The 14,342-nt window shown below is 46.2% G+C and overlaps 1 protein-coding gene across 3 annotated transcripts in view; it reads left to right on the plus strand.

The window, feature by feature from the left end:
* The window catches only part of ARMC9 (armadillo repeat containing 9), a 117,377-nt gene that overhangs the window by 52,178 nt on the left and 50,857 nt on the right, over positions 1-14,342 (plus strand). For all 3 annotated transcript variants that reach the window (XM_021690332.1, XM_044913450.1, XM_044913448.1), the window contains 4 exons: positions 1,111-1,250; positions 2,485-2,561; positions 5,280-5,354; positions 9,255-9,345. In XM_021690332.1, the coding sequence (XP_021546007.1) occupies positions 1,111-1,250; positions 2,485-2,561; positions 5,280-5,354; positions 9,255-9,345 (383 nt within the window). The remainder of the gene's footprint in view (positions 1-1,110; positions 1,251-2,484; positions 2,562-5,279; positions 5,355-9,254; positions 9,346-14,342) is intronic.

A 14,342-nucleotide genomic window follows, 5' to 3' on the forward strand; every position in this document is an offset into this window, starting at 1 on the left:
TGAGCTGAAATCAAGAGTCGGACGCTGAACCGACTGAGCCACCCAGGCGCCCTGAATCTCATCAGTTCTTGAGGTTGGCAGGAAGACATTTCCACCATAATACATTTGGATGAGGTGTTGGATTTTATAAGATCTTACACCTGGACTTTGGGCAGAAAATAATTCTGTATAAATTGTATTGCTCACATCATTAAACTACCCTTACGTTACAGAGACCTGAATCAAAATGGGATTGAACTGATTTTTGGCTTTTCTTTGTTTTTACACAGCTCAAGGTGCCTAGCTGGACTAGAGTTTACTAAAAATCTGTTTGTCGGGCGCCTGGGTGGCTCAGTTGGTTAAGCGACTGCCTTCGGCTCACGTCATGATCCTGGAGTCCCGGGATCGAGTCCCGCATCGGGCTCCCTGCTCTGCGGGGAGTCTGCTTCTCCCTCTGACCCTCCTCCCTCTCATGCTCTCTGTCTTTCATTCTCTCTCTCTCAAATAAATAAATAAAATCTTAAAAAAAAAAAAAAGGAAATAATTCCATTTAAAAAAAAAAAATCTGTTTGTCAATGAACTATTTCTGTGGCTGTCTGCTGGGTGAAGTAGACCAAAAGCTTTCAGTAAATATTTATTAAATATTTGAAGTAGTACTCTGCTCATTTTAAATAGAAAAAGAAATTTTCAAAGTAGAAGGCCTCCTGACTGCCTTGTCTCTCTCTCTAAATCCTTAGGGATACCTGCAAAAGGTAAAGAATTTGTTGTTTCAGTTGTGTGTGGGTCTAACAAAATGTTCTTCAGAGTCTGTATCTTCCACACAGTTTGTCTTGTCTCTTTTTTTTCTTAAGATTTATTTATTTATTTGAGAGACAGAGAGCAGGGGGGAGGGGCAAAGGGAGAGAGAATCCTCAAGCAGACTCCCGCTGAGTACAGAGCCCAGCAGGGGGCTCGATCCCAGGACCCTGAGATCACGACCTGAGCTGAAACCAAGAGTCGGACGCTCAACCGACTGAGCCACCCAGGCGCCCCATCAGTTTGTCTTTTCCAGTCGGCATGCACATCACCATGCACTCTTACAGGGAAAGTTTCTTGCGAGCTTTAGTTGACCTGTAGGCTTTTGCATCCTAGGCGCCCACTGCAGACAGCGATGATTCGAGATGGCCTCATCTTCTGGCTGATTGATATTCTGAAGGACCCCGATTGCCTGTCGGACTATACACTGGAGTACTCGGTGGCTTTGCTCATGAACCTCTGCCTCAGGAGTGCAGGTCTCACAGCCCCCTGTCCCTGGGCCCTCTGGCTTTGGTGCGGGGGAGGGGAAGAGAGCCTGACCCTCAAACCTGGTTGACCACCCAGCCTGATGTGGTTTGCCTTTAGCCTCCCTCATAGAAAACTGAAACAGCAGTAGAGTATAAAACATTTCCAACTAGTTATGCAGCTGTTGAATCCCTGAAGCCTGATGCCATTCTGGCCTTGGAAAAGAACATTTTATAGGTATGCAGTGCCTGAATTAAGAGGAAATTAAGATAGTTTACATTTTTCTTCATCTTCATTGCATTATTCAAAGGTAGAAGGTGAAGAATTATGATCCATTCTATCCAAAGACAGAGAAATACGTTTCCAAGATTCTACAGGGCTAAGTTGGGGGCAGAGCAAGGATGTCAGACCATGTCCCTGCTCCTAACCACGGCCATCTCTCCCCCTTCACTCCCCCGACATGGGATTCTCCCGTGCACATCTCGGGACATTTGATCCATAAAAGTAGTGATTGCAGCTTTTCTAGAGGTTCCATCCCATTTAAGTGATCTGTTAGCTGGGATGGAAGAAGCTTCTTTAGAAGAAGTGTTAAGTCCAGCCTGTGGCTGACCCCGGTCTGAGCAGCCCCAGTTTTGGAAGAAGAAGTTACATGGTTAAATAACTCAGCGGTATTTGTGAGAAGCTTCGTTGCCTTTGGATGCTTTGTAATCTGAACCACTCATGTGTTGTTGACTGAGTAAATGTGATTTCAATCTTCTTAATCTTAAAGAATAGCATATGCAAGTTTCCTAGCTTTGAAACATTTACCAGATTCTAAGCAGCTTTTCTTAGTATCACCAATTTATTTGCAGCGATTGTTATGATGTTTGGATTGGCTAAGACACCTGTATGATTTTTTGATGGTGGTGTGAGCACCTGGGAGGCAGAGCACAGCTCTGTAATAGATTGTGTTCCCACTGACGGTCACGAATAGCTCTGCGCCCTCTGCGCCACCATTTACTGAGCGCTCGGAATGCACAGCCTGTTCTGAGTTACTTCCTTCTGCATCACCCTTTGCAACAGATGTTAATAATCCCTAAGGAATCCCAGGAGGAAGAAACTGGGGCCCAGATTGGCTAAGTGACTCACCCGGGGCCACACAGTTCATAAGCAGAGGAGCCAAGATTTGTGTTCAAGTCTGCCTGACTTGAAACTGTGATTGGGCGTTTAGACATGTCGTGTTTTGTCTCATTGTTTTTTCTAAAGGGAAGAACATGTGCGCCAAGGTGGCGGGTCCGGTGCTAAAAGTTCTGTCGGATCTGCTCGGCCATGAGAACCACGAGGTACTGGGCTGGCGCTGCCAGCCTGGGGGTTGGGGGAGGCTGGCCACGCTAGTCAGTGCACCCCCTCCTCCACATTCTGGAACTGGGAAGCGGGAGGTTGATCCCAGCTCCTCATTTCCTATCGCTCCGCCATCACTGGTCTGTGTCAGCTCCCTCCCAGGCCTCACTCTCCTCCTTGTCACCTACCCTGCTTCGTTCTTCCCCCACGTCGGCTCTCCCCGTGGTGCGGCGTGGCCTGAAAGTTTAGTTAACGCTGTTGCTGCATGTGTAACTGTGTCAGTGGTATTGCGCTCTAGATCGCCTTCTTTTCTTACTTTTTCACTGTTTTTAGACTTTTCTGTGTTGCTTTGTGTACATCTCATTCCTTAATCTCGCCACTGCAAAACAGCCCCTGTTTGCAGCGCCCCCATCCAGTCCCCCGGGGCTTGTCCACCTCCGCTGCCTCCAGCCCTGAGCCACCACGCCGGTCCTCAGTGACATCGCCATACTGGCCCCCAGGGGTCCCCGGGGTGCAGACACACGCGTCGCTGCTGGCTCGCCCTGGGGGTCCGTCTCAGGTCGGAGTCCCACCACGTTGTCCTGCAGAGTGGCTCTACCAGCCTCTGCTCTCCCCCGTGTCCTCCCCAGCACGGCGGGGTTTTCTGTCGGCCAGCCTGTGGGCCATAAGCCCTTTTAAAATGAAGTAGAGGTCTTGATAAACTAATTAAAAGGGCCATAAGCCCTTTTAAAATGAAGTAGAGGTCTTGATAAACTAATTAACAGAAACTTCGACATGGTATGAGTGTCCTCTCACTGGCTTTCTGCAGATGCCTGTGCAGAAACCGTGGCATCACTTGGCACCTGAAGCCAAAGCCTCAACAGAAACCTGACCTCTTTAGCCAGATCAGGTGCACGGGTGTCTTAGCAGGACAGGACTGAGTACCAGTGGGTCAGAGTGAGGCACTTAGCTGCAGACAGCTCTCCTTCTCTTCATTTGTCTCGCATCTTCCATCCCCCTGGCCCCCCCCCAGCTGAGTGACCCGGGCCGCTTCAGCAAGTGAAGGGTTGGTGGTTGTTACAGTGTATGCCATGCTTTTTATATTTTAAAATCAAGAGCTCTTGACTGCTTCTAGACTCTGTTCTCCATTTTATTCAACGAAGGCAGTTGAAGCCTACGGGAAATATATTCAGTCTCTAATAGTAAATGTTGGTTTCAAGTGTTGGAACCAGTATGTTACCTCTGAGGACAGAATAGACCGGAGGATTGTTACAAATATATTTGCTTTGAAGATGAGCTGGAAAATCTACCTGTACACATGTTAGAGCCTAGAAATGTGTTCGCTACACAAATCAATGCTACGTACATGTGTCCTGTGTGAGATAGTCGTGATCTTGAAAATGAAACCCGAGAGCCATAAAGAAAAAGATGCACAGATTTGACTCTGTGAACATTAAATTTTTTTATATGGAAAAAGAGGCCACAATAAGAGTCAACGGACAAATGATACCCTGAGGAAAAGTTTGCATCACATAGGACCGAAGTTTAATATCCCTTATATATGAAGAGCTCCTATAAATTGATAATTAAAAGACATAAGAAAAGGATAAAGTGCACACATGGGCAGTTTACAGAAGAGTAAATCTTGATGACCCATAGATAAAGACAAGATGTTTAGTTTTGCCGATAGTCAGGAAAATGAAACTAAAAACAACCATAAGATGCCTTTTTTCTCTTTACCCATTAGACTGGCAAAAACTAAGGGATAATAAAGTCCAGTGCTGGAAAAGAATGGTGGGAATGGGCCCTCCTCCATTGCTGTGGAGGGTGTAGCACAAAATCTACTCAAAAGGGAACTCTCATTTATCAAGCACCTGCCATGTACCGTGTCCTGTGCAGCTTGAGGTTGGGGTTACCTGTGTGAGTAAAACATGGGTCCAGTCCTTGAAGAGCTCACAATGGGGGAGACAGAAGTATAAATATAAAAATAGACTGAATCCAGTAGAGCAGTGGAGGGATATACAGGAAGCAGAGCAGAGTGTGTGGTGTGGTGGGGGGCCCTGTAAGTAGGGTGAGACCGATCTGTACAGTGTAAACCCCATGGTGGCAGGAAGGGAGGGGCAGGGGGACATGATATTGAGGCCAAACCTTGAAGGGGTCTGTGTGCTGTACTAAGAAGTTAGAACTTTCGAGGTAGGCTCTAGGGAGGTTTCCAAGGTAGGAAGTGGGATGATTTGGCCCATGTTGTAGAATTTTGGCAATGATGTGATTGTTGGACTATAGTGTGAACATCAAAGACAGAGAGAGACTCTTTTGGAGATTGAGTGTCACCTAGGTCACGGACAATGTCTGAGCAAGGACAGTGGCAGTGTGTGTGGGAAAGAAGGGTTCCTATCAAAGGAGCCTGGAGACTGAACTCTGGAGAGAAGCGAGAACAATCGATGATGACTCCAGCGGTTCTAGAAGCCTGCGTGATCAGCATGACGTTAGTTAAGCAGTGAAACACAGCAGGAGTGAGCTTTGGGAGCCAATAATGAACTTGGCTTTGAACTCTTAGTTGTCGCTGTTACTGGGACATGCAAATGGAGAGATCGGTCATTTGGAAACAGGCATCCTGGAGCTCAGGAAGATGGTAACGCTCACTCTCCTCATTAGCCAGATTATTCTTGAGTGGGGTGTTTGATCACGGAGTTGTACAGTGTTTGAGAACTTGCAAATGACCGTTTTTTCTCCCCTTAAAGATACAGCCGTATGTGAATGGAGCTCTGTACAGCATCCTTTCTATTCCATCTATTCGTGAGGAAGCAAGAGCAATGGTAAGAAAATGGGCTGGAGCAGTTCGTAAGCTTCAGTCAGTGGCGCGGTTTGGAAGCTGTTAGAGCAGGGAGCTCCTAGACCGTGTTGGGCTCCGTGGCTTACACACAGTTTGCGAACTCCCTGAAATTATATGCCAGATACACATGTGCAATTTTCTGGGGAGAGAGTCTGTAGCTTTTATCAGATTCTCAAGGGATCCCTAACTCCTAAATCTTAAGAACTACAGTGTTAGAGGGGCTCCTGGGTGGCTCAGTCGGTTGAGCGTCTTACTCTTGATCAGCTCAGGTCCTGATCTCAGGGTCGTGAGCCCACGTTGGGCTCCCTGCACTGGGTGTGGAGCCTGCTTAAGATTCTCTCTGTCCCTCTGCCCCTGCCTTGCTCATGCTCAATTTCTCTCTCTCTCTCTAACAAAAACTACAGTGTTAGAAAGTTCCCAGCAGGCTTATTTTTGGAAAGTTACATTTTTATAGACATTTTTAATGGTTCATTTTAATTTGGGGCTTTGGGTAAGCCTATGCATTTCATAGTAGGAGAAGCTTAGCAGGAAAATGGTAAAATGGAGAAAGTCCCGACTGAAATGCACCCCCAGGATTCCTGGAGGGCCTGGGGCAGCAGTGAGAACTGGCGCAGGCCATGGGGCGCCTGGGTGGCTTAGTTGTTAAGCGTCTGCCTTCGGCTCAGGTCATGATCCCAGGGTCCTGGGATCTAGCACCGCATCGGGCTCCGTCCTCCACGGGAAGCCTGCTTCTCCCTCTCCCACTCCCCCTGCTTGTGTTCCCTCTCTCACTGTGTCTCTCTCTATCAAATAAATAAAAAATCTTAAAAAAAAAAAGAAGAACTGGTGCAGGCCAGACACTCTTAACCTACGGGCGCTCTGACAGCAACCAGCGGGGCCAGAAGTCCAGCTAACGATGATGAAACTGTCAGGTAGCTACTTTGGTTGGTAAATAGTGAATTCAGTATTTAGTGTGTTTACATTAGTGTTTATATTGGAAGTATAAAACAAGCTTCAGGCGATTAGCATCTTTTGAGGTGACAAGTGTTTCTAGATCTAATCAGCAAAAGCACTGGAGTTTTGCCCTTTTCCCTGTAATGTGAAACCAGGTTAACAGTGGGCATATTAAATGCTATGATGAAGAGATTAAATATATTTCCACAGTCAAAACACAGGCCAAATTCAGTTTGAGACCAACGAAACATGTTCTTCCACTTGATTTTGCTTCCTTAAAAGAATTGCTAAATCTCCTAATTAGTCATCTAAAATTACATCAACAGTTATGCCAGGGATAAAAAATTAAGAACCATTCTGTGTGGTCACAGTATAGTAATGCAACTTAATTGCCTATTGCTTTAAAAAAAAATAAAATCTGCTATCTGAGATATATGGAACAGGGAAAATAAACTTGATTAAATTCTGCCTTATGGTCATTCCAGTGACAGGAATTGTCAACCAAGGCCAAAACAAGGAAGCAGACATGTAGGCTGAAGAAAAAGAAAGAACAGAGATGATATGGATCAAGTAGCATGAAAAGCAGCATGGAGGAAGGACATCCAGGGTGAGGGGTGGAGAAGACAGGAGGGAACGGCGGTAAAGGGACAGGGACCAGGTGGGGAGGAGAGACTTGAAATTGTAGGATGTGAGGGTGTGACTCTTAGAGATCATCCAGGCCACAGAGAAAAAATGTGGAGGAAAGGGACAGTGCCTCAGACCTGGGGGACGATACCCAGAGGTCTCACACTTACGTAACTGGAGTCCCAGGAGAGGAGAATATGATATTATAAGAACTCTGTTTTTGCAACTACTTGTGTGCTGGTGGAAAATGACGAAGAATACCTAAAAATTATATCAGTACCAAATGCTATTATGGCAGTCTCAAAATAATACCCACCAAAGTGGAGAAAATGGTAAAAGAGTACACTGAGCCCCATTTGAACTTCGAAGAGACTGCCAAGGTCTGGGGCGGGAGAGCAGTTCAGATCAATAAGGATGCCCTCATGCCTACTCCAAAGCCTCCTGTGTCCAGGGCTGAAGCAGTTGTCAGCCACGAAGCTCTTCTGTGGGATTTAAACCCCAGCCAAACATTCTGCCCTGAGCTGGAGCAGACTGCTGCCCTCTTGGCACCCTCTTCCTTGATCCAAGGACTATCCAGAGTTGTTCTTCCCTTCCAGACCACTCCTTCACGTTCTCCTCTGTGTGCTTACCTATCTCTGCCTACCAGTTAAATGTTACTGTTCTCAAAGATGCTGTCCTAAGCCTCTCACTCTTCTGTCACCTGCAACCTTGTTTATTCCCTTGGCCTCAGCTACCAGATCTCTCTTCTGAGCCACAAAACCCTTCCAAACAGCAAGCACAATCTTAACCATTTATTGAGCATCTATTGTGTGCCAGCGGTTGGACTAGATGCTATTTTTTTACATATGATTTATGAACAGTGAAATGCATAGGCCTTATATACCTAGTTCTGCGCATTTGACAAACATACATCTATATAACCAATACCCAGTTTACATTCTTCATCTTCTAAAAATTTCATGTTAACTAGAGTTGCCATCTTTATTTTATAGTTGAGGACACAGGCTGAGAGGAACTAAGCAATTTGACCAAGGTCACACAGTTAATTCATGAGGGAGCTCAGATACAATCCAGTCTTAACCTTCTAGAAGGTAATGCTCTGCTCTAGGTGATGGGAATTCACCGTGTTCAAAACTGCACACTTGGCACTTCTTTGATTCAGTTAGAGCTATTGATTCCAAACAGGCCTGCCTTTAAAGAGGGAAATGTTGGCTCATTTCACTGAGAAGTCCAGGCATAAACTCCAGGCAGAGCTTGATCAGAGTTCACTGTTAGTAGATCCATTTCTCTCTGCTTCCTCTGTTTTGGGTTCATGATGAGAAACACTTTCCCCTTGCAGTGGCAAGAAGCCTCCCCAGCTCCAGCCACAAATGCTCATTCGCATCCCTCAAGGAAAGAGGAAGGAGGGGAGACAGACACCTGTCCTCGAGTCCGTGTCTTAACCTCTACGTTTCCCTACAATTCTGTTAGTCAATATTGAAAAGTCTGATGTCAGCGTTCTTTGATAAAGTAAATAATGTACGGTGTGGTGACTTTGTAATTATTTTGATAGAAAAAGAATGATAGCTGTTTAAAAAGAGATGCTGCTTGTTCATTTACTTCTCTACACATACGGTTTTACTCTTCATTTTGTGCCTAAAATCCAGAAGGAAAAGTATAAAGAAATCACAAGAAAGAAACCACCTCCCAAAACAACATACTGCCCAAACTAAAGGGAGTACTTACTTACCCAGTAAAATTTTACAGTTTTTTTTTTTCACTTATTATCAGAGTATAGTTGACATACAGTGTTATCTTAGTTTCAGGTGTACAATATAGTGATTCAACAATTCTCTATGTTACCCAGGGCTCATCAAAAGAAGTGCAGTCACCATCTGTCACCATACAACATTATTACAGCTTTATTGACTATATTCCTGATGCTGTACTTTTTTTTTTTTTTAATCTCCATGACTCCTTACTTATTCTCTAACTGGAAGTTTGTACCTCCTAATCCCCTTCACCTACTTCACCCCTCCCTCCACCCACCTCCTTCTGGCAACCCCCAGTTCTCTGTACAATAGGTTTTCTTGTTGGCTAAATGTTTTATAATTTGGTCGGATAGTCAACCAAGAGGAAAATAATTCCACTGTGAATTGTAAAAAGAACAAAAATAATGCTTAGTACTAGCAGAGGAATTTTTATTGTGTATATCCCTCCCCTCCAAATAAAGGGGGTTTTTTTGATTAGGTGAAACTATTCCATTGAAAACTAGTTTCACCCCATTAAAAAAAAAAAAAAAAAAAAAACGTGAAATATTAACTCTTACTCTCTCCAATGCCCCTAGGGAATGGAGGACATCCTTCGCTGCTTCATCAAAGAAGGCAATGCTGAAATGGTCCGCCAGATCGAATTCATCATCAAGCAGCTTAATTCAGGTCCGTTCAATGCAAGAATCTGTGATCTTTTGCATCTTTCACATGGGCTAGAAAAATGTGTGAGCTTTCTTAGAAGGCTTGTCGTGTCTTGGAATTCATTCAAGAGGCTTTAAGGGAGGTTGGGGAGACCCAAGGAAACCCACCAACAAAAGTTTGACCAGATAGTCAAAGCCAATCTGTCCCAAGACCAGCATCTCTCATCACACTTCAGGCTTATAGTCAACAAAAAGAATTCAAAAGCAATCACAAACACCCTGCATGTAGGGTACATTCTCTTTATGCGGGCTTCCCCCTCCTAATTCTTCCCCCACCTCATAAGGCTTCCCTGGGGTCCCAGTAAGGAAAACAAATGCCAGTCTCCCCAGCACTGCTACAGAAAACATCATTCTCCCGCATGCATTCATTCTTTCAAGAAAAATTTATATTGCCTACTGGCTCCACGGGAGGATATGATCCTCTTTCTCTCTGGCTTTCTCCATTACCGTGACAATCTACATCCCATAATAAGCAGGAAAGGAAGGTGCAGGAAGCCTTGGATGGAACCAGGATGGAGAGGAAACTCTAGCTCTTTCTGTGGACCCCTGACACCTTGCTCCTGACTCACACCTGTCAGAGGCACCTGGCCCTGCCTGCCTCCGGGGCCTAGTTTGTCATGTATGTCTTTCTATATGCCCTTCCCATCACAGAAAGTCCATGTGACAGATCCTGCCCCGCACATGAGCGAAGGTAAAAAATGAATCTCCTGATCGCTACTTCCAAGTCAGCAGCTTGAGCAAGGTAGCTGCCAGAAGCCATTCACTGGAAGAAGCCCATAGGTGGCTCTTTAGCTCATGGTTCACAGCCTGGGCTGCACGTGGCAGTCACCTGAGGAGATTTTTAAGTCCCCAAGGCAGCATCCCATGCTGGTGAAATCAGAATCTCCGGGGGAACCCCAGGTGTGAATAGTGTTTAAAGCTCCTGGGTGATCCCCATGGGCAGCCAAGATGGCGTATCCCTGCCTCTGACGTGCACCCAAACGGAGAGGCAGAAAGAGGATGTTAGAGGCTCCTGATCAACAGGAAGCAGCTGGGAGAGCAGCCAGTGAGGTGTGAGACCTCAGCTGTCTTCAGGCTAGGGCCCATTTCCATGTGAACATCCTCCCCCGTGGTTCCTACAGAGCAAATATGATTCATCCCAAATTCAGGTGAGCAAGGAATAGAATTTGATTTTCTGCAACAGCTTCATTTCTTTTTTTTTTTTTTTAAGTTTTATTTAATTATTTGAGAGAGCTCGCATGTACACGAATAGAGGGAGGGGCAGAAGGAGAGGGAGAGAGAGACTCCTCAAGCAGACTCCCCGCTGGGCGCAGAGCCTGACACGGGGCCCAAGATCACGACCTGAGCCAAAATCAAGAGTCAGACATTTAACCGACTGAGCCACCCAGGTCCCCTGCAACAGCTTCATTTCTTTCTTTCTTTTTTTTTTTTAGATTTTGTTTATTTGAGAGCATGCGCAAGAGAGAGCACGAGCAGAGAGGAGGGGTGGAGGGAGGGTGAGAAGCAGACTCCCCGCCGAGCCAGATCCTGGGATCATGACCTGAGCCAAAGGCAGACGTTTTTAGTTTTTTTTTAAGATTTTATTTATTTATTTGACAGGGACACAGCGAGAGAGGGAACACGAGCAGGGGGAGTGGGAGAGGGAGAAGCAGGCTTCCCGCTGAGCATGACCTGAGCCAAAGGCAGACGTTTTGTTTTTTTTTTAAAGATTTTATTTATTTATTTGACAGAGAGAGAGACAACGAGAGCAGGAACACAAGCAGGGGGAGTGGGAGAGGGAGAAGCAGGCTTCCCGCCGAGCAGGGAGCCCGATGCGGGGCTCGATCCCAGGACCCTGGGATCATGACCTGAGCCAAAGGCAGACACTTAACGACTGAGCCGCCCAGGCGCCCCTGCAACAGCTTCATTTCTGACTTCAAGCCCCAATTCTGCTGGGCAGGCATATTTACAAAATAACGCTAAATAAAACCTTAACTTCAGTCAGGGCTGAGCTTGCTCCCTAACCTTCTTTGGGTAGGCAACAGTTTAGAAAGAGAGGGAAGGCCAGGAACATTGGTCCCTTTCTGCTCCATGCTCATCAGCCATGCTGACACCTCCGTCCCAGGCCAGGGGTCCTATGCAGCCTCAAGGTCACATCTAGCCGCGAATCTTCTTCAAGCGTGACTCTGTGTTTCAGTCTATTGAGACATAGCCACCTCCATTTCTTTGTCAGTCTTCCCTCCTTCCTGGCTGCCAAGGCACAGGGAGAGGTCCGCCTTGCTCCCTGGCCAAAACCATCTCTTTCTCTTACATAAATCTGGCCCTCAAGCCAGCATGCTGACAAATGTGAAGAGGGAGGGTCAGTTGACATTTCCATGAGAGATGTGCTTTGCCAAGAAATTATCGCGGGCAGAGCTCACACTTTATGTCCAGGAAAGGCCTGAGATACACTTGCCTTTCTCGGTAAGTTCCAGTTTAAAGAAAGAATGTCAAGCACTTAAGTTATTCTGTATCCATGGGACAGTGGCAGGTCCCCAGAGACTATTACCTAGGAGTCTGCTACTTTGAACCAAAATTAGAAAGTCACTGAACATTTGGATGGAGGACCAGACATACACAAATACCTTAGGATATGTGTCATGAGCATGGAGTCAGGATGGATGAATGTACCAGCATGGTGATGAAAGCCAGAGAGGGCAGAGCTGGAGTTCCCACCCAGTCCAGGCCTCGTCCTCAAGTGGACAGTAACGGGAAAGTATGAATTAGTAGCAGTTTTCTAGTTTAAGATACGTGAAATGGCATTGCCACAATCCTTATTTTTTTACTTTCTTGTTTCACTTTAGTATATATTTAAGACATGTAAATGGGTTTTCATACATTCAAGCCCGTCTCCATTCTCTAGCACCACTTATCTTAGAAAGTTTTAAGGTTTCCAAATACAAAAATTCTAGCTATTTTAGGAACCTCTCCCCACAGGCAGGGAAGGACTGCTCTGGGGAAGCTCACGGGAAAGCTGGTGACCTGGCAAGCAGAGGTGACCGCCAACAGCAACAGCAGGGAGGTTCGTCCGTCATACCAGCCCTCAGCAAGGGGGACTGCAGAGAGGACAGGAGCAGGACAGAGCCAGCCTCACTGGCTGGGCCCTCAGGAAAGCAAGGAGACAGGCAGCTCCAGCACCACACGCTGGTAGTTACCGGAGTGAGGGCAGCGGGTTATGCCAGGGCCCAGCGAACAGAACAGCATGGGAAACCGGGCTGATGCCCCCGTCATGCCCCAGAGGAAGAGCTGAGGTTTATAAGGTACTTTAGTTCTCAGGACTGGATTGTTCTGGGAAGAGGAGGCCTCTGAGCCAAGAGGCTCAGGGGAGTGAGTATGGCTGGACCAGCCGTGACCTCACAAAATGTCAAAGATGTCTTTTTTAAAAAGTGGCAGAGGGCATTTCCGTTATTTGAAAAAGAAATGTTTACAGTTGATGAATATAGCAGCGACTCCATTTTGAAAGCCACTTGCTTGATGGGCATTTACTGCAGGTGGAACGGAGTCATGCTCCTCGTGCGCTGGGAGGGAGTAGAAGTTAGGTAATGCAGCATCAGCTCAGATGCAGAATGACATAATTTCCCCCTGTCTGCAAAGTAGTTTTCTTGACAATGGTGGGGCCATGGTGGGCATGGAGGCGTGCAAGCCCCTCTGAGGTGAGGACAGAAGTCCGTGTCCTGCTGTCCTTGGTCCAGCCAAGTCTGTGGAGTCCTTCCCTTCGAAATGAGGCTCATGTCGAGGACGATGGGTGTCCTGGGGTTTCTACATATTCCCTTCTGTGAAATGGTTTGGGGGTTAAGTTTGGGTCAGTCTGCCACCTTTCTACGTGTGCTGAGCAGTCTCTTCAAGAATTGCCTTTCAGGCGCCTGGGTGGCTCAGTTGGTTAGGCGACTGCCTTCGGCTCAGGTCATGATCCTGGAGTCCTGGGATCAAGTCCCGCATCGGGCTCCCTGCTCAGCAGGGAGTCTGCTTCTCCCTCTGACCCTCCTCCCTCTCATGCTCTCTGTCTCTCATTCTCTCTCTCTCAAATAAATAAATAAAATCTTTAAAAAAAAAAAGAATTGCCTTTCAAGGGGCACCTGGGTGGCTCAGTCGTTAAGCATCTGCCTTCAGCTCAGGTCATGATCCCAGGGTCCTGGGATCGAGCCCCGCATCAGGCTCTCTGCTTGGCGGGAAGCCTGCTTCTCCCTCTCCCACTCCCCCTGCTTGTGTTCCCTCTCTCGCAGTGTCTCTCTCTGCCAAATAAATAAATAAAATCTTAAAAAAAAAAAAGAATTGCCTTTCACTCTTTCTTTCCTCCTACTTCCTATTTGACTTCCTATCCTCTTCTCTCAGGCTTTCGTTACTTTCATGTCTTCTTTAAGAAATGAGTGATCATAAGGAAGATACATAAGGAATAAAGGGATGAGTAAGCCCTGTGCTTTGTTCCCCAGGCACTCACAATTCCCAGATAGTGCGTAGCCATTCATACATTAGGAAGCACTGGTCAACCAAAAGTGGCAAGCACTATCAGAGTACTGTCTACTACAGTGCTGTCTAGTACTACCGTCTACCACAGTGCTGTCTAGTACTACTATCTACTATAGTACTAATACTGCTGTCTACCACAGTGCTGTCTAGTAGTACTATCTACTACAGTGCTAATACTGCTGTCTACCACAGTGCTGTCTAGTACTACTGTCTACTACTATGCTGTCTAGTACTATACTACAGTACTGTCTAGTACTACTACTACAGTACCATCTAGTACTATACTATAGTACTGTCTAGTACTACTGTCTGCTGCAGTACTAATACTGCTGTCTACCACAGTACTGTCTAGTACTACTATTTACTACCATGTTGTCTAGTACTATACTATAGGACTGTCTAGTACTACTGTCTACTACAGTATTAATACTGCTGTCTACCGCAATATTGTCTAGTACTACTATCTACTCCCGTGCC

This window comes from Neomonachus schauinslandi, chromosome 3 (assembly GCF_002201575.2).
Source record: "Neomonachus schauinslandi chromosome 3, ASM220157v2, whole genome shotgun sequence".
Lineage (NCBI taxonomy): Eukaryota > Metazoa > Chordata > Mammalia > Carnivora > Phocidae > Neomonachus > Neomonachus schauinslandi.